The sequence below is a fragment of the Oncorhynchus clarkii genome, chromosome 5, assembly GCF_045791955.1.
Source record: "Oncorhynchus clarkii lewisi isolate Uvic-CL-2024 chromosome 5, UVic_Ocla_1.0, whole genome shotgun sequence".
NCBI lineage: Eukaryota > Metazoa > Chordata > Actinopteri > Salmoniformes > Salmonidae > Oncorhynchus > Oncorhynchus clarkii.
Window position 1 is genome coordinate 81,683,683 of NC_092151.1, and position 20,156 is coordinate 81,703,838.

General features: G+C 42.6%; 1 protein-coding gene across 1 annotated transcript in view; it reads left to right on the forward strand.

The window, feature by feature from the left end:
• The window catches only part of LOC139410251 (solute carrier family 1 member 7b), a 106,182-nt gene that overhangs the window by 53,402 nt on the left and 32,624 nt on the right, over positions 1–20,156 (forward strand). Inside the window, exon 3 of the mRNA XM_071155723.1 lies at positions 11,164–11,379. Coding sequence (XP_071011824.1) covers positions 11,164–11,379 — 216 coding nt within the window. The remainder of the gene's footprint in view (positions 1–11,163; positions 11,380–20,156) is intronic.

A 20,156-nucleotide genomic window follows, 5' to 3' on the forward strand; every position in this document is an offset into this window, starting at 1 on the left:
TTATGGCGGAATACAGGTAATCTAGTGTGGTTTTAGCTTGTTCCACCTCAGGCGAGCAAAACCTTGAGACATCCTTTGATATCGTGCACCAACTGTTGTTGACATAAATGCAAAGGCCCCGGCCCAGTGTCTTACCAGAGGCTGCTGTTCTGTCTTGCCGATAGATTGTATAACCCGCCAGCTCTATGTTCTTAATTTCATTGTTCATCCATGACTCGGTGAAGCATAAAATATTACAGTTTTTAATGTCCCGTTGGTAGGATATACATGCTTTCAGTTCGTCCCATTTATTTTCTAGCGATTAAACGTTAGCTAGCAGAACGGAGGGCAAGGGCCACTCGTCGCCTGGTCCTCACAAGGCACCCTGATCTTGGTGACTTTAAAACAGTTACACAGTTTAATGGCTGTGAAAGGAGAAAACTGAGGATGGATCATCAACAATGTAATTACTCCACAATACTAGCCTAAATTACAAAATGAAAATAAAGAAGCCTGTATAGAATAAGAAAATACCAAAACATGCATCCTGTTTGCAAAAAGGCACTAAAGTAATACTGAAAAAAATGTGGCAAAGCAATTCACTTTTTGTCCTGAATACGAAGTGTTATGTTTGGGAAAAATCAAATACAACACATTACTGAGTGCCACTCTCCTTATTTTCAAGCATTGTGGTGGCTGCATCATGTTATGGGTATGCTTGTAATCGTTAAGGACTTTTTCAGGATAAAAATGATGAATTCACCTTTCAGCAGAACAATAACCTAAAACACAAGGCCACATCTACACTAGAATTGCTTACCAAGAAGACTGTGAATGTTCCCGAGAGGCCGAGTTACAGTTTTGACTTAAATCTGCTTGAAAATCTATGTCAATACCTGAAAATAATTGTCTAGCTATGACCAACAACCAATTTGAGAGAATAATGGGCAAATGTTGCACAATCCAGGTGTGGAAAGCTCTTAGAGCAGGGGTATTCAGTGGGGTCACCAAAATATACTTTAGATTTTTGGTTTTTCTAAAGTACAGATGTAAAGTACAGATGTGTAAAGTACAGATGTGGTATGGGACAATATACAAATATTTTTGAGAAAGATCATTTAAAAAATACAATTTTAAAGATGAAATGTATTTATTGGTTTCTTTTCATTTTGATAAGTGATGAAAATATAATTAATTGAAGGTTATTTGTTGATGTAACAAAATGTTATGTTATGATTTTAAGGTTGTGTTATTAGATTTTGGGTCGGGTGGGGTCACGAGAAGTTCTTACAAAAAAATAGGGTCCCAGAAATTCTTGAGGAAACAATGGGTTTGAATACCACTGTCTTAGAGACTTGTCAGAAAGACTCACAGCTGTAATCGCTGCCAAAGGTGATTCTAACATGTATTGACTCAGGAGTTTAATCAGTATAATCAGTATTTTAGTGTTTTATTTTTCATGTATTTTTCACAAATGTTAGAATTTTTCTTCCACTTTGACAATACAGAGATTACAGACAAAAAAAGAACAATTATAACCATTTTAATCCCAGTTTGTAACACAACAAAATGTGAAAAAAGTCAAGGGGTGTGAATACTTTCTGAAGGCACTGTAGGTGTCATTCAGAAGGAACCTAGAAGGAATTGAACATTGTGGGGTTCCTCTCCCATTATCCACTGGTGTATAAGGTTTGTTATCTAACACATAAAATAAAAAGAAGGTGAAGAATATTTTACAACAATCTGGACCAAGATACTGTATAATGCCGCATATGGCTTGAGCAAGCACATGTGTGTCATCACTTTAGAAACAGATTAAAATGAAAACCTTGGACAGTATCAGAATCTTCATGACATGAAATATTTGAAACTCAATATTTTCATATCAGATAATGCCGCAAGTGACCTCTCACAGTTCAGGCATTATTTATTTAACCGTTATTTAACCTGGAAGTCCCACTGAAGTCAGAAGACGTCTTTCTCAAGGGAGACCTGGGTTTAGTCTCAAATGGCACAATATTCCATTTAAAATGAACTACTTTTTACTGGGGCCCATAGTGACCTGATCAAAGGTAGTGCACTATATAGGGAACAGGGTGGCCTTTGGGATGTAACCCAGGATAATGACTGACATATACAGTTGAAGTCGGAAGTTTACATACACTTAGGTTGGAGTCATTAAAACTCGTTTTTCAATCACTCCACACATTTCTTGTTAACAAACTATGGTTTTGCCAAGTCGGTTAGGACATCTACTTTGTGCGTGACACAAGTAATTTATCCAACAATTGTTTACAGACAGATTATCTCACTTATAATTCACTGTATCACAATTCCAGTGGGTTAGAAGTTTACAAACACTAAGTTGACTGTACCTTTAAAGAGCTTGGAAAATTGGATTAATGGATTCATGGATTAATTAAGAAGCTTCTGATAGGATAATTGACATAATTTGAGTCAATTGGAGGTGTACCTGTGGATGTATTTCAAGGCCTACCTTCAAACTCAGTGCGTCTTTGCTTGACATCATGGGAAAATCAAAAGAAATCAGCCAAGACCTCAGAAAGAAAATTGTAGACCTCCACAAGTCTGGTCCATCCTTTGGAGCAATTTCAAAACGCCTGAAGGTACCACGTTCATCTGTACAAACAATAGTACGCAAGTATAAACACCATGGGACCATGCAGCTGTCATACCCCTCAGGAAAGAGACATGTTCTGTCTCCTAGAGATGAAGGTACTTCAGTGCAAAAAGTGCAAATCAATCCCAGAATAACAGCAAAGGACCTTGTGAAGATGCTGGAGGAAACAGGTACAAAAGTATCTATATCCACAGTAAAACGAGTCCTATATCGACATAACCTAAAAGGCCGCTTAGCAAGGAAGAAGCCACTGCTCCAAAACCGCCATAAAAAAGCCAGACTACGGTTTGCAACTGCACTTGGGGACAAAGATCGTACTTTTTGGAGAACTGTCCTCTGGTCTGATGAAGCAAAAAATAGAACTGTTTGGCAATAATGACCATCGTTATGTTTGGAGGAAAAAGGGGGAGGCTTGTAAGCCGAAGAACACCATCCCAACCGTGAAGCACGGGGGTGGCAGCATCATCTTGTGGGGGTGCTTTGCTGCAAGAGGGACTGGTGCACTTCACAAAACTGATGGCATCATGACGAGGGACAAGTATGTGTATAAATTGCAGCAACATCTCAAGACATCAGTCAGGAAGTTAAAGCTTGGTTGCAAATGGGTCTTCCAAATGGACAATGACCCCTAGCATACTTCCAAAGTTGTGGCAAAATGGCTTAAGTACAATAAGGTCAATGTATTGGAGTGGCCATCACAAAGCCCTGACCTCAATCCTATAGACAATTTGTGGGCAGAACTGAAAAGTGTGTGCGAGCAAGGAGGCCTACAAACCTGACTCAGTTACACCAGCTCTGTCAGGAGGAATGGGCCAAAATTCACCCAACTTATTGTGTGAAGCTTGTGGAAGGCCACCCGAAACGTTTGACCCAAGTTAAACAGTTTAAAGTCAATGCTATCAAATACTAATTGAGTGTATGTAAACTTCTGACCCACTGGGAATGTGATGAAAGAAAAAAACAACATAGACTGCCCACCCCAACTCACACCCTGACCATACTAAAACAAAGACAAAACAAAGGAACTAAGGTCAGAACGTCACAAGTATGTTAAACCTTTGGAGTGGGTGATAGCCTCAATTTGCAGCTAGCTTGCGATGCATCATGGTAGATAATGAGGTGTTTTGCAAGATCCCTCTTGCAGAGAGCAGATAGCTCCCCTGTATAGCATCTACAATATCCTTAAGTTATCAACCTGATGGGAGCTGATGGACACCACCACTGCTTGACACAGCCTCAGCTTAATGTCCTATTAAAATTCCTCTATAAAACTTCTCCAGAGATGCGACACACACAGAAACGCAGATATACACTCAGTGGCATCTAGTACCTGGTGGGACCCTCCTTTGCCTCTAGAACAGCCTGAATACTTCGGGGCATGGAAGCGTTACTTAATTGGTATCAAGGGATGATTTGAGGCAGGATGGGGCCATGGACTCATGCTACTTATGCCAAATCTTGACTCTGCCATCAGCATGAAGCAATATGACCAGGCATTGTTTTTCCACCTCCTCAATTGTCCAGTGTTGGTGATCGCGTGCCCACTGGAGCCCCTTCTTATTGTTTTTAGCTGGTAGGAGAGGAACCCATTGTGGTCATATTTTGCAATAGTTCATCTGTTACAAGGACCTTACGAGTTGTGCGTTCCGAGATGTCGTTCTGCACACCACTGTTGTACTGAGTCTTTATTTACCCGTTTGTGGCCCGCCTGTTAGCTTGCACAATTCTTGACATTCTCCTTCAACCTCTCAGGAACGAGCTGTTATTGCCCACAGGACTGCCACTGACTGGATGTTTTTTGATTGTTGACCTATTCTCAATAAACACTAGACTCTGTCGTCCGTGAAAAGCTCAGGAGGGCGGACGTTTCTGAGATACTGGAACCGGCGCGCCTGGCACCGCCGATCATACCACGCTCAAAGTCACTTAGATCACTTGTTTTTCCCATTCTATCATTCAATCGAACAGTAACTGAATGCCTTGATGCCTGTCTGCCTGTTTTATGTAGAAAGCCACGGCCACGTGACTCTCTGTCTGTAGGACCGAACCGTTTTCGTGTACCTAATAAACTGTCCACTGAGTGTACTCACCACACACACACACACACCAAATGCTCTCTCAATCTCTCTCTTTTACTCATGTACTCACAAACCTGTAGGAAACATTCAAAATGCATATTGTTCTTTCAACCTGGCTGACTGCTAAAGCTATTGGGGGATGTATGGCAGTCACTGAGTCACAGTGACATCTGTATGTCTGGAATTATGATGATGAAAGTCACTGTAGGGAAATGGAGTGGACTGATGCAAAAAGGGATGCACCACAAACGTCAGGAGGATAAGGATTGCAGATGTTCGGATGATTGAAACTCAACGAATATTGAATATTGCAATTATGCTTGGCTCAAGTTCATGATTTCACAGCAGTGCTGCAGATTGGGGCCAGAAAGGGTCTGTGGTTAAAAGGAGAATGGAATGTTCATCCCATAACGTGATGATGAGGCATGAGTTTATACAAAACAGAACGAGAATGGAGACTGAAAATGATGATTACATTCATGTACAGTACCAGTGAATATGGATGAGACCATCTGACAGTAAGCTTCAGAGTCATTGAGAGAGCATCTGATTTGTGTGTGTGTGTTCATTCACTGGGGGTCTCCATATGCCTGCTGCCCCTGAAGGAGAGCATAGAGGGATTATAGTCAGATCTTTATATTGACACATACAGTGCATTCGGAAAGTATTCAGGCCCCTTTGACTTTTTCCACATGTTGTTACTTTACAGCCTTATTCTAAAATCTACCCCATAATGACAAAGCAAAAACAGGTTTTTTAGAATGTTTTGCAAATGTAATAAAAAAACGGAAATATTACATTTACATTAGTATTCAGACCCTTTACTGAGTACTTTGTTTAAGCACCTTTGGCAGTGATTACAGCCTTGAGTCTTCTTGGGTATGACGCTACAAGTTTGGCACAGCTATAATTGGGGAGTTTCTCCCATTCTTCTCTGCAGATGCTCTCAAACTATGTTTGATCGGGTTCAAGTCCAGGCTCTGGCTGGGCCACTCAAGGACATTCAGAGACAGGTCCCGAAGCCACTCCTGTGTTGTCTTGGCTGTGTTCTCATGGTCGTTGTCCTGTAGGGAAGGTGAACCGTCGCCCCAGTCTGAGGTCCTGAGTGCCCTGCAGCAGGGCAAGGATCAAGGATCTCTGTGTACTTTTTTCCGTTCAACTTTCCCTCGATCCTGACTAGTCTCCAAGTCCCTGTTGCTGAAAAACATCTTCACAGGATGATGCTGCCACCACCATGCTTCATCGTAGGGATGGTGCAAGGTTTCCTCCAGACGTGACACTTGGGATTCAGGCCAAAGAGTTCAATCAGATTGTGCATGACCACATGCTGACACAAGGGCAAGTGCGCACACACACATCAAACTCTTACAATATTATGCCCACACACACAAACATAGCATGTACAGTCCCAGTCAGAAGTTTGGACACAGCTACTCATTCAAGGGTTTTTCTTTATTTTTACTATTTTCTACATTGTAAAATAATATTGAAGACATCCAAACTATGACATAACACATATGCAATCATGTAGTAACCCAAAAAGAATCAAACAAATAAAAATATATTTGAGATTTGAGATTCTTCAAAATAGCCACCCTTTGCCTTTGTACACTCCTGGCATTCTCTCAACCAGCTTCATCCCACCATACCTTCTACGCTGTGCAATCCGGTTTCCGAGCCGGTCACGGGTGCACCTCAGCCAGGCTCAAGGTACTAAACGATATCATAACCGCCATCGATAAAAGACATTACTGTGCAGCCATCTTCATCGACCTGGCCAAGGCGTTCGACTCTGTCAATCACCGTATTCTTATGGGTTTCTCTAATGACTGCCTCGCCTGGTTCACCAACTACTTTGCAGACAGAGTTCAGTGTGTCAAATCGGAGCGCCTGTTGTCCAGACCTCTGGCAGTCTCTATGGGGGTACCACAGGGTTCAATTCTTGGGGCCGACTCTTTCCTCTGTATATATCAATGATGTCGCTTTTGCTGCGGGTGATTCCCTGATCCACCTCTACGCAGACGACACCATTCTGTATACTTCTGGCCCTTCCCTGGACACTGTGCTAACTAACCTCCAAACGAGATTCAATGCCATACAACACTCCTTCTGTGGCCTCCAACTGCTCTTAAACACTAGTAAAACCAAATGCATGCTTTTCAACCGTTCGCTGCCTGCACCCGCACGCCCGACTAGCATCACCACCCTGGATGGTTTTGACCTAGAATATGTGGACAACTATAAATACCTAGGTGTCTGGCTAGACTGTAAACTCTCCTTCCAGACTCATATTAAACATCTCCAATCCAAAATCAAATCTAGAATCGGCTTTCTATTTCGCAACAAAGCCTCCTTCACTCACGCCGCCAAACATACCCTGGTAAAACTGATTATCCTACCGATCCTCGACTTCAGCGATGTCATTTACAAAATAGCTTCCAATACTCTACTCAGCAAACTGGCTGCAGTCTATCACAGTGCCATCCGTTTTTTTACCAAATCACCTTATACCACCCACCACTGCGACCTGTATGCTCAAGTCGGCTGGCCCTCGCCACATATTCGTCGCCAGACCCACTGGCTACAGGTCATCTATAAATCTTTGCTAGGTAAAGCTCTGCCTTATCTCAGTTCACTGGTCACGATAACAACACCCACCCGTAGCACACGTTCCAGCAAGTATATCTCACTGATCATCCCCAAAATCAACACCTCATTTGGCCGCCTTTCCTTCCAGTTCTCTGCTGCCAGTGACTGGAACGAATTGCAAAAATCGCTGAAGCTGGAGACGTATTTCCCTTACCAACTTTAAACATCAGCTATCTGAGCAGCTAACCGATCGCTGCAGCTGTACATAATCCATCTGTAAATAGCCCACCCAATCTACCTACCTCATCCCCATACTGTTTTTATTTACTTTTCTGCTCTTTTGCACACCAGTATCTCTACTTGCACATCATCATCTGCTCATTTATCACTCCAGTGTTCATCTTCTAAATTGTAATTCTTCGCTACTATGGTCTATTTATTGCCTACCTCCTCATGCCTGTTGCACACAATGCATATGCACTTTCTTTTTTTCTACTGTGTCATTGACTTGTTTATTGTGTTGTTGGCTTATTTATTGTTTTTTCCATGTTATTCCATGTGTAACTCTGTTGTTGTCTGTGTCACGCTGCTTTGCTTTTTCTTGGTCAGGTCGCAGTTGTAAATGAGAACTTGTTCTCAACTAGCCTACCTGGTTAAATAAAGGTGTTCTCAACTGGCCTACCTGGTTAAATAAAGGTGTTCTCAACTAGCCTACCTGGTTAAATAAAGGTGAAATAGAAAATACATAACAAATGTGGTAGTAACCTGACATTTTTCAATTAACAGGTGAGCCTTGCTAAAAGTACATTTGTGGAATTTCTTTCCTTCTTAATGCGTTTGAGCCAATCAGTTGTGTTGTGACAAGGTACAGTAAAGGTGGTCTACAGAAGATAGTCCTATTTGGTAAAATACCAAGTCCATATTATGGCAAGAACAGCTCAAATAAGGGAAAAGAAATGACAGTCCATCATTACTTTAAGACATGAAGGTCTGTCAATGCGGAACATTTTAAGAACTTTCAGTTGCAGTTGCAAAAACCATCAAGCCTATGATGAAACTGGCTCTCATGAGGACCGCCATAGGAAAGGAAGAACCAGAGTTACCAGGACAATGACCCAACACACCTCCAGGGTGTGTGAGGGTTATTTGACCAAGAAGGAGAGTGATGGAGCACTGCATTAGATAACCTGGCCTCCACAATCACCCGACCTAAACCCAATTGAGGGTTATACTGTATGGGACAATATACTGTATGGGAACTCCTTCAAGACTGTTGGAAAAGCATTCCAGATGAAGCTAGTTGAGAGAATGCCAAGAGTGTGCAAAGCTGTCATCAAGGCAAAGGGGGGCTACTTTGAAGAATCTAAAATCTGAAATATATTTTGATTTGATTAACACTTTTTTGGTTACTACATGATTCCATATGTGTTATTTCATTGTTTTGATGTCTTCACTATTATTATACAATGTAGAAAATAGTAAAAATAAAGAAAAACCCATGAATGAGTATGAGTGTCAAAACTTTTAACTGGTACTGTAGCTGAACAATTACTTATCTGTTACATTCCTCCTCCATTTACATGCATTCCATGCCCCGTTGAACCAAACCAGCACTGACAACACGACTGACTCACTCTCTGAACCAAACCAAACCAGCACACTGACAACACGACTGACTCACTCTCTGAACCAAACCAAACCAGCACACTGACAACACGACTGACTCACTCTCTGTCATTACCTAACTGCAGTCTTTCAGAAACCAATGAACAGCTAACTGAATAGCTGTCTACAGGTTATTAGAGAGGACATTAACTGAACCTTCTTTTAGCAGGTCATGGTACAGGGTTATACGCCTCTCAGTTGAAAGAATGGAATGTTGAGTAAAGTACTATATTTTCTACATGAATAGGTTATAATGACATATTTCATACAGAACATTGAAAAGGACATTACTTCAATTACTGCATTGTCGGAACTAGAAGCACAAGCATTTCGCTACACTCGCATTAACATCTGCTAACCATGTGTATGTGACAAATAAAATTTGATTTGATTTGACATTGGGCAGAATTTGAACAGTGGCCAGAGCATGGCCTGGTAATAAAAGGAGAATAACTCTTAGGACACAATAAGGTGAAATTAAGCCTTCATTATCCCTTGATAATATAATGCACTGTATGCCATTTAGCAGACGCTTTTATCCAAAGCAACTTAAAGTCATGCGTGCATACATTCTTGGGGGCAATCAAACCCAAAATCCATGAAGTTACATGGGACATGCAACTGAACCATCCAATTGAGCTAAGGCCTAGAAGGCTATAAAGATGCTTCAGAAATTATTCAGAAGCAAATGTCATGCTATAAAGTGTGGCAGGGTGTTTTAACATTCCTGGCGAGTAAATTCGTAGCTCACCTGTTTCCGGGTTTGTCACCAATAGCGGAGAGGACCGTCACAGGCTGAAAAACAATCCTCCTAAGGCTCCTGGACTTGAATGAACCAGTCAAACACGTTTATCAAAGGGGTGCATTTGGACCGGACCAACAGCCATCTATTGCTGCAGTGAGCGTGTGTGTGTGTCTTTGTTTAGAGTCTCTCTCCCATTGCACTCTCTGCACGTTCACTTTGGCAGTCACTTGGTGAAGGTATCTGGACTAGAAGTTACTGAATGCAACAAACATGTCACTAACAAACACAGTCATTGGGTGGGTGTCTCTCACATTTACTTGAACGGCATGCTGGGAAATATGCAAATACAGCTTTACAACCTACAATGTTAACCTCCCCGAAACAAAAAAAGTGTAACTGCATCAACTCTAAGAAAGTGTTCATTTAAGTCTGAATTTGCATCCATGGTGTTGCCGTGTAGTATCCAGATGTTCTGCAATAACTGTAGCATTTTAAAGGGTCACATTGTCTTCAATCTGTCAAAGCCATACTGTGATCATAGGTACTGTTAGCTTATAATATATTTATGAACTTTGAAAGCTGGATGGATTGTTGTAAAAATGGTGTCACTGTCTCTGTCAATTATCACTATATAATGAATGCAATATATGGACCTGAAGTGGAATACGTCATAAAGATCTGCCAAGTATTGACAAATGTCACTTAACGCATGAAGACCTGCCTCAAGCCTAATCAGTGTGTGTGTGTGTGTCTCTGCCCCCCCCCTCTCTCAACCACTCTTTCCCCCATCTCCTCTCTCTCTCTCTCTCTCTCTCTCTCTCTTTCTCTCTCATCCACTCTCTCCTCCCTCTCTCTCTCTCTCTCTTTCTCTCTCTCTTTCTTTCATCCACTCTCTCCTCCCCTCTCTCTCTCTCCCTCTCCCCGCTCTTTCTCTCTCTCAACCACTCTCTCCCACCCATCTCTCCCCCTCTCCCCCTCCCCCTCTCTTTCTCTCTGTCTCTCTTTCTCTCACTCTCTCTCTTTCTCTCATCTACTCTCTCCCTCTCTCTCTCTCTCTTTCGTTCATCCACTCTCTCCTCCCCCTCTCCCTCTCTCCCCTCTCTCTCTCTCTCTCTCTCTCTCTCTCTCTCTCTCTCTCTCTCACCCTCTCCCTCTTCCACCCCTCTCTCCCCCCTCTCTCCCTCTCTCTCTCCCCCCTCTCTCATCCTCTCTCTCCTCACCCCGTTCTCTCTCCTTCCCTCTCACTCCCTAACTCTCTCTCTTTCTATCTCACCCATCTCTCTCTCTTCCCTCCTCACTCTCTCCCCCTCTCTCTCCTCACCCTCTTTCTCTCTCCCACTTCTATCTCCTTCTCTCTCTCCTTCTCTCTCTCATCCTCTCTCTCCTCCCCCTCTCTCACTTTCTCCTCCTCTCTCTCTCTTTCTCTCCCCCCTGCCTCTCTCTCTTCTCCCCCTCCCTTTCTCCAGTCTGATGTCAGGGCTAGCAGCCCTAGATGCTAAGTGTTCCAGCAGACTGGGCCTTATCACCGTGTCTTACTACCTGTGGACCACCTTTGTAGCAGTGGTGGTGGGCATCATCATGGTGTCCGTCATCCACCCTGGAGGAGCAGCCCAGAAGGAGGACTCCGAGGACAGCGGCAAGGCCATCATGAGCTCTGCCGACGCCCTGCTTGACCTCATCCGGTAAGATTGCCTACCCGCTCACCACCCACACACCGACCCAAACACACACACACACCACCTACCCACCCATCCACCCACTCACCCACCCACCACCCACTCACAACACAATCACCCTCCACGCACCTGCCCACTCACCACCCACCCTTTAGCACTTACTCATTCATACATTTTAAGTCTGTGTAGACCAATGCACTTCATTTGGATGTTCGCCTGAAGAAAACATGTAGAAAGTAAATAGAGTAATTTGTACTGTACTAGCGAGCAATCATGTGCGCTGGCCTGAGAATTTGAAATATTTCAAATAGTATTTTAACCCAGGTCTGCTGCTGAACATGCTCATACAGTACATGTACATACTATCACCAGTCAACCTTATTAACACTACGGATATAGACGATGGGCCAGGACCCCACAAGATGGTGTTGATTCACTGTACTACATATTCTCACGTTCAGAACTGAACTTAGTGATTGAATCGCAGATGAGATTAAGGATATATCTCAACAGCTAGGCTATCTCTGTCTGTGGATTATTAAAGACATGGCACTATATTCCCTTAATAGTGCACTACTTTTGAACAGGGCCCATAGGGATGTAGTTAAAGGTCGTGCACTATATATAGGGTGCCATTTGGAGCTCAACCATGGTTCAGAGGCAACCACCTTGAGTATTACATTTTTATTTTGTTTTTCTGCTTCTTTCTGCTCCTCTAAATGTGTGTGGCCTTGTTAGAGTCAGCCAGCCATACACTTGTATCTTGAAAGTACTTCAGTGAAAGGATAACAGTTAAAGTGATGAGTCCGAATGCTCATCTTCAGCTGGATAGATGGGTCTCTCTCAAAATAAATGTTTTGATGGGGCAGACTCCACAGCTTGTACATTGTGATATATTACAGTGCTCTTAGAGCATGTTGTGGTATTTGGTCATGTTGCCTTTGGCCGTTTGCACTGTTCAATCCAAGAGAGACTTCATTTGAACTGCTCTCTGCTAAGGACAAATTGAAGTCACTAACGTCAGTGCTGCACAGTGAAGTAGCCTAGCCTGTACCCGTAACAGTCCACTCTCCACTGGAGACATACCTCTTTCTAGATACATCCCAGCAGTGTCATTGTATTTGCCCCAAATGGCACCCTATTCCCAAAATAGTGCCCTATAAACAGAATAGGGTGCCGTTTGGGATACAATCATTATGTCATGGTGTTAGAATAACAGCATGCACAGCACCAAGACAATTAGTGCTACACACCCCTATGTATTTATTTGGACTGTGAAGGTAAAATGTTTAATTTGGCTCTATACTCCAGCATTTTGTATATGATATCAAACAAAACAGAATGTCACCTTTTATTTGAGGGTATTTTCATGCATATCTGTTTTACTGTTTAGAAATTAAAGCACTTTATGTATCTAGTCCCCCCATTTGAAGGCAGTGGTGTAAAGAACTTAAGTAAAAATACTTGAAAATACTACTTAAGTAGTTTTTTGGGGTATATGTACTTTACAATTTATATTTTTGACAACTTTTACTTTATTACATTCCTAAAGAAAATTATGTACATTTTCCCTGACACCCAAAAGTACTCGTTACATTTTGAATGCTTAGCAGGACAGGAAAGGTGTCTAATTCACACACTTATCAAGATAACATACCTGATCATCCCTACTGTCTCTGCTCTGGCAGACTCACTAAACACATGCTTCATTTGTAAATTATATCTGAGTGTTGGAGCATGCCCCTAGCTATCCGTAAATGAAAAAAACAAGAAAATGTTGCCGTCTGGTTAGCTTAATATAAGGAATTTGAAATTATTTATACTTTTACAATAACATTTACTTTTGATACTTAAATAGTTTAAAACCAAATACTTTTAGACTTTTACTCAAGCAGGATTTTACTGAGTGACTTTCACATGAGTCATTTTCTATTAAGGTTTCTTTACTTTTACTCAAGTATGACAATTGGGTACTTTTTCCACCACTATTTGAAGGTGTCAAATGAATTTATAGTGCATTGCCAATAACAGGGGAGGTTAGCATTTTGGGGGGGGGGGGGGGGGGGGGGGGGGGGTATGATATTTATGCCTCTGTAACTTTCTCACTCAAAAAGGCAAGACGGATACATATGAAAATACCCTCAAATAAAAGGAGTACTGTCTCTCATACAGTATAAAATATTGAATCTCAAATCCAAAATGCTGGAGTATTAAACGTTTTAGCTTCACTGTCCAAATAAATACGTATGGGAGTGTATATCAGAGAGACTAAGTGGCTTTTTGGGTGAACCTTGAGGGACCAAAAAAGTAGATGACCAGCCTGATGGGTCATGGTTACAGTACATGGTGTCAGTGGGGAGCAGCTGAGCAGCAGTTGGAGGTACACACTTAAGATAAGTGTTACAGTGGGGCAAAAAAGTATTTAGTCAGCCACCAATTGTGCAAGTTCTCCCACTTCAAAAGATGAGAGAGGCCTGTAATTTTTATCATAGGTACACTTCAACTATGACAGACAAAATGAGAAAAAAAATCCAGAAAATCACAATGTAGGATTTTTTCTGAATTTATTTGCAAATTATGGTGGAAAATAAGTATTTGGTCAACTACAAACAAGCAAGATTTCTGGCTCTCACAGACCTGGCTCTCAGAGACCTTCTTTAAGAGGCTCCTCTGTCCTCCACTCGTTACCTGTATTAATGGCACCTGTTTGAACTTGTTATCAGTATAAAAGACACCTGTCCACAACCTCAAACAGTCACACTCCAAACTCCACTGTGGCCAAGACCAAAGAGCTGTCAAAGGACACCAGAAACAAAATTGTAGACCTGCACCAGGCTGGGAAGACTGAATATGCAATAGGTAAGCAGCTTGGTTTGAAGAAATCAACTGTGGGAGCAAATATTAGGAAATGGAAGACATACAAGACCAATGATAATCTCCCTCGATCTGGGGCTCCACGCAAGATGCCCGTCTGAAGTTTGCTAGAGAGCATTTGGATGATCCAGAAGAAGATTGGGAGAATGTCATATGGTCAGATGAAACCTGTTACGAATCCCTTTTGGCCCAACAGTCTAGGGGGGATGGTAGTGAGACCCGTAACATAACTCATGTAAATTATAATAGTGACAAAGTAAAAGTGAACGAAATAACCACGACAACCGAAATAATACCGTCAAACTCAGGGTTTATTTCTAAACACACGGTAATGGGGGGAAGCAGGAAAAGGGGCTGAGCTGGACCCAAGGAAAGAAACAATAAGTATTCAAAACACCCCTAAGCTAGACTAGCCTATTTCAACAACAGCTAACTAACTAACCAAAAATACAGTGGGTGGTCCGCCCAGTTCTAACTAGTGTGTTTTAACAAAGTTTACCTACGGGTAGTGTATGCCCATGGGCGACTTGTCTTGGTTTCCCCTTTTCCCACCAGCAAACACCATAAGCAAAAACAATACTCACAGGAGATGAAAGTGATTTGGAGGTGCTCAAGCAAAAGAAGAGGTTAATTAATACACAAAGAGAGAGATCTACATACATGGCATTTACAAAGAGATTGTGCTACTGAAATCTATCAAGAATAGAGATCTACCAACATGGCATTACAAAGATTGAGCTCTCCTGAAATCTACAAATAACAGCGATCTACCAACATGGCATTACAAAGATTAAGCTCTCCTGAAATCTACCAAGAACAGCTATCTACCAACATGGCATTACAAAGATTGAGCTCTCCTGAAATCTACAAATAACAGCGATCTACCAACATGGCATTACAAAGATTGAGCTCTCCTGAAATCTACCAAGAACAGCTATCTACCAACATGGCATTACAAAGATTGCGCTCTTGAACAAACAAATGATGGGGTTTTTAAACCATGGGGAAGGAACTGTGATAGGGTAGGAAACAGGAGGAGGTGTGTCTTCTGATTGATGGGTTGATTGTTGACTGATTGGGGAGTGATGATTTTCACCTGTGAGGGGAGAATGAGAGAAAAGAAACACACACACAGGATACACACACAGGATAACTGTATCCGTAACACTCCCACCCTTAAAAGAGCAACCCCAGGGGTTGCGACTACAGTATTTAAATGAACACTCACAACAAAGCAACAACCTTGCAAAACATACAGAAATCATCTTCACACACGAGACAAAGCATCTGCCAACACATTATCTGAACCCTTTTTGTGGCGGATCTCCAAATTATAATTTTGTACAATCAACGCCCAACACATAAGACGCTGATTCTGGTTGTACATTCGGTGGAGAAAAACTAAGGGGTTATGGTCAGTATACACAATCACTGGTAGGGCACTGGAACCAATGTATACTTCAAAGTATTGCAGAGCCAACAACAAAGCAAGAGCTTCTTGTTCTATTGTCGCATAGTTTGTTTGACATTTATTAAATTTACGAGAAAAATAACAAACAGGATGATCTACTCCACTCTTGTCCTGCTGCAGTAGAACAGCACCAGCACCTCTGGCACTAGCATCTACCTCAAGCTTGAACGGTTGTTCAAAATCCAGAGCAGCAAGTACAGGGGTACTACATAAGAATGCTTTCGCTGATTCAAAAGCTCTCTTACAATCAGGGGACAACACAAATGGTCTTGCCGGACTGAGCAAATCAGTCAATGGAGCAACTACCGCAGAGAAATTTTTACAGAAGCTACGGTAGTAGCCAACCATCCCTAAAAAGCGGCGTAGCTCTCGTCTAGTGGTAGGTGCAGGGAATGCAGTTATAGCCAAGACCTTGGCATCAACAGGGCGCACCTGTCCATGGCCAACCTCTTTACCGAGATAGGTAACAGTAGCCTTCCCAAACTCGCACTTTGCTAAGTTCAGGGTTAGAGAAGCAGCTGCCAACCGTTCACATACTACCCTTAGCGAGTCAACATGATCTGACCACTCAGACGAATAAATCACTAGGTCATCAAGGTATGCACTACAATTAGGAACGCCAGCTAATACGGAGTTAACCAGTCGTTGGAAAGTGGCTGGTGCATTTCGCATCCCAAAAGCCATGACTGAGTACTGAAGGAAGTTGTCTGGGGTCACAAAGGCAGAAATCTCAGAAGCACGTGAAGTTAACGGAACCTGCAAGTAACCTTTTAAGAGGTCCAACTTGGTTACATACTTAGCAGCACCAATAGTATCGATACAGTCATCCAGTCTGGGTAACGGGAACGAATCTGGCATTGTGACAGAATTTACCTTTCGATAATCCGTACATAACCTGGACGTACCATCAGGTTTAGGAACCAGAATGCAAGGAGAACTCCAAGGGCTTGAACTTGGCTTAGCCAGGTCATTCTCCAACAAATATCTCACCTCATCCCTCATTATCTTCCTCTTGGAAGCGTTGATACGATATGGGTGTTGCTTGATAGGTGTAGCATTTCCAACATTAATGTCATGTTCCAACACATTTGTGCGAGTAGGAACGTCATTAAAGAGACATGGAAAACTGTGTAGTAGCCTCACAATATCATTAGCCTGTCCATCCGTTAAATGAACCAGACCTGACTGGATAGACAGCAGCATTTCTGAGTTGGGCAATCTAACACACTGCTGCTGAGTATTGCGCAACTCCAAGCCATCAACATCATCAATTTGACAGTCCATTATCATCGCAGTAGTAGCAGAGGAGACAGCAGTACCTTCCTCTGTTTTTGAACTTTCTAATTGTGTGATGGGTCGGGTGTGGTATCCTTTCAACATGTTAATGTGCACACACGAGATTGGCGTTTTCTATCAGGAGTTTGAAGCACATAGTCAGTTTCACTTATTTTCTTTTCAATTAAATAAGGACCAGAGAAACGAGCTGACAGTGAAGATCCTGGAACAGGTAATAACACCAGTACTTGGTCACCTGGCTGTAGTGGACGAGAAACAGCCTCTTTATCATAGTGTCTTTTCATGCTCCTCTGTGAGGAAGACAGAGCTTCCTTTGCAAGAGCACAAGCTTGGTGTAGGCGCTCACGAAAGCGACTAACATAGTCCAACACATTCTCATCTCTGGTACACAACTCTTGGGACAAGAACTGTTCTTTAAGGACTTTCATTGGTCCTCTCACTGTGTGACCAAACACTAGTTCAGCCGGGCTGAAACCTAGGGACTCCTGCACAGTTTCACGAGCAGCAAACAAAACTAGAGGAACTCCCTCATCCCAATCTTTCTCAGATTCCAAACAATATTTACGTAGCATAGACTTCAGTGTCTGATGCCATCTTTCAAGCGCACCCTGAGACTCTGGGTGATAGGCGCTTGATACACGGTGCGTAATTGATAAGGATTTCAACACCTGCTTGAAGAGCTTGGATAGGAAATTGGTACCTTGATCGCTTTGTACCACCTTAGGTAACCCGAATGTCGTGAAGAATTTTATTAAGGCTTTACTCACTATCGGAGCTGTAATCCTTCTCAGAGGAATAGCCTCGGGGTATCTTGTAGCCATACACATTATCGTTAACAAAAACTGGTTACCCGATTTTGTCTTCGGTAACGGTCCGACACAATCAACCACCACATGCTCGAATGGTTCACCTATGACAGGTATGGGACAAAGAGGAGCGGGAGGAATAACCTGATTTGGTTTTCCTGTTATCTGACATGTGTGGCATGTCCGACAGAACTGAGCCACATCTTGTTTTAAACCCGGCCAAAAGAAATGTCGAAGGATCCGATCATAAGTCTTTGTAATTCCTAAATGACCAGACCACTGGTGATCATGAGCAAGGGATAACACATTCTGTCGAAAGGCTGTAGGAATCACTATTTGGTAAACAGCATTCCAATCTCCACCTGCGTCAACATGGGATTTCCATTTACGCATGAGGAGATTACCATCAATGAAGTAAGCCACATTCTTCTTCTTCACCTCTTCTAACGAGACAACACTAGAAAAACATTTAGCAAGCTTGTTGTCAACCTTTTGGTTAGCAATCAGCTGCTCACGAGTGACTGGTAACTGTATTGCATCAGCAATAAGTTCAACGTTCTTTAATTCTTTCCTGGGCTGTTTGTCAGAGGTGATCAGCTTCTCAGAGGTATCACACAATCCATCCTCTTGATCATCCTCTTTGAACAGAACAGTGTTCGACAAATCTATCACGTCACCCTCTTGTAGTGCCTGAGCACGAGTGACAGCACAAGCGGGGAACACATGTGGATAACTCTGTGCCAACTCATTCGAGAGAGAGTGGTCACTTTTATCCAATACTTCCAATACGGGTACTACCTTTCCTCCAGCAATATCGTTACCCATTATAAAGGTCACACCTTTCACTGGCAACTTAGGACGTACCCCCACTCTGAATATTCCACTGAGTAACTCAGAGTGTACTTTCACAAAGTGCAACGGCACTGGGACAAAACCCATTTCAATACCCTGCACTAACACACTGGAACCACAGTATGTATCGTCAGATAAGGGCAACACATCAGACAATATAAACGACTGCGCCGCACCAGTATCTCTAAGGATTTTAACCGGACGCTGAGACGCTTCGTCATTCGTTAGGGACACAAACCCCTCGAAAATGAATGGTTCATAACTGCGGTCGGGGACTGGGTCTTTCAAACTACAGTTACCCTTAGGCACCTGTTTTGTTGCAGACCTCACAACCGTACGAATTAGAGCAACACCTGTTGGTGGCTTGGCACGAAGAGGCATCCCTTGTTTGCGTTTAAGCAGGAAGCAATCATTAATCATATGTCCCACTTTATGACAATAGAAACAGGAACGCTCATTCTTCTGGCGTGCTTTATATACTACTGCTGGTCGACTAGGGCTAAAGGTAGGAAACTCAGTGGTTCTACTCTCAGTTTGAGCCGAAAACACACTCTTGTGCGTCAACACAAACTCGTCTGCCAACACAGACGCTTCTGCCAGGGAGGATACTTTCTGTTCGTTTAGGTAAACTACAATGCGTTCGGGTAAGCCATTTTTTAATTCTTCCAACAAGATTAACTCCCGGAGAGAGTTGAAATCAGTTACCTTACTAGCAGCATGCCATTTATCAAACAGATTTCCCTTGTCTCTAGCAAATTCCACATAAGTCTTACTAGAAGACTTTCTATGAGACCTAAATCTCTGTCGGTATGCCTCAGGCACAAGCTCATAGGCACGAAGAACAGTAGCTTTGACCACTTCATAATTCAAACTGTCCTCCAGAGGTAGCGCTGACAAAACCTCTTGGGCTTTACCAGTTAATTTACACTGAAGTAATAGACACCATACCTCTTCAGGCCACTTCAATGCTACGGCTATACGCTCAAATACACAAAAATAGGAGTCAACCTCCGACTCTCTGAACAAAGGTACTAAGGCAATCTGCCTACTAATGTCAAACGTGTTTGAGGACACAGCTGGTGAGGACGACTCACTAACAGGCACAGTAGGAACGAAGGCTAGCCTCGCTGTCTCTGCCTCCAGTTCCATCTGGCGCATTTTAAACGTCATCTGCCGCTGTTCTCTTTCTGCCTCAATTTTACACATCTCCAACTGGAGAGTCTCTCGCCTAATTTGGGCTCTCTTCCACCTCTAGTTGGAACTGTGCTAAACAGACATCCCTTCTGGCATCACCGTTTGACAGTGGGGAGAGTGGATCAAAATGGGACAATGTGGCTGGTGTTTTAGCCTCGCCCTCATTATCAGACACCAATGGGCTTACAGGAGCAGTAACATCCCCTACAGTGGTAGTATGCTCAGGCAGCGGTAACACAAGCACCTGCTCTTCCAACAATACATTTAACACTAGCTGTTTAACCTCCGCC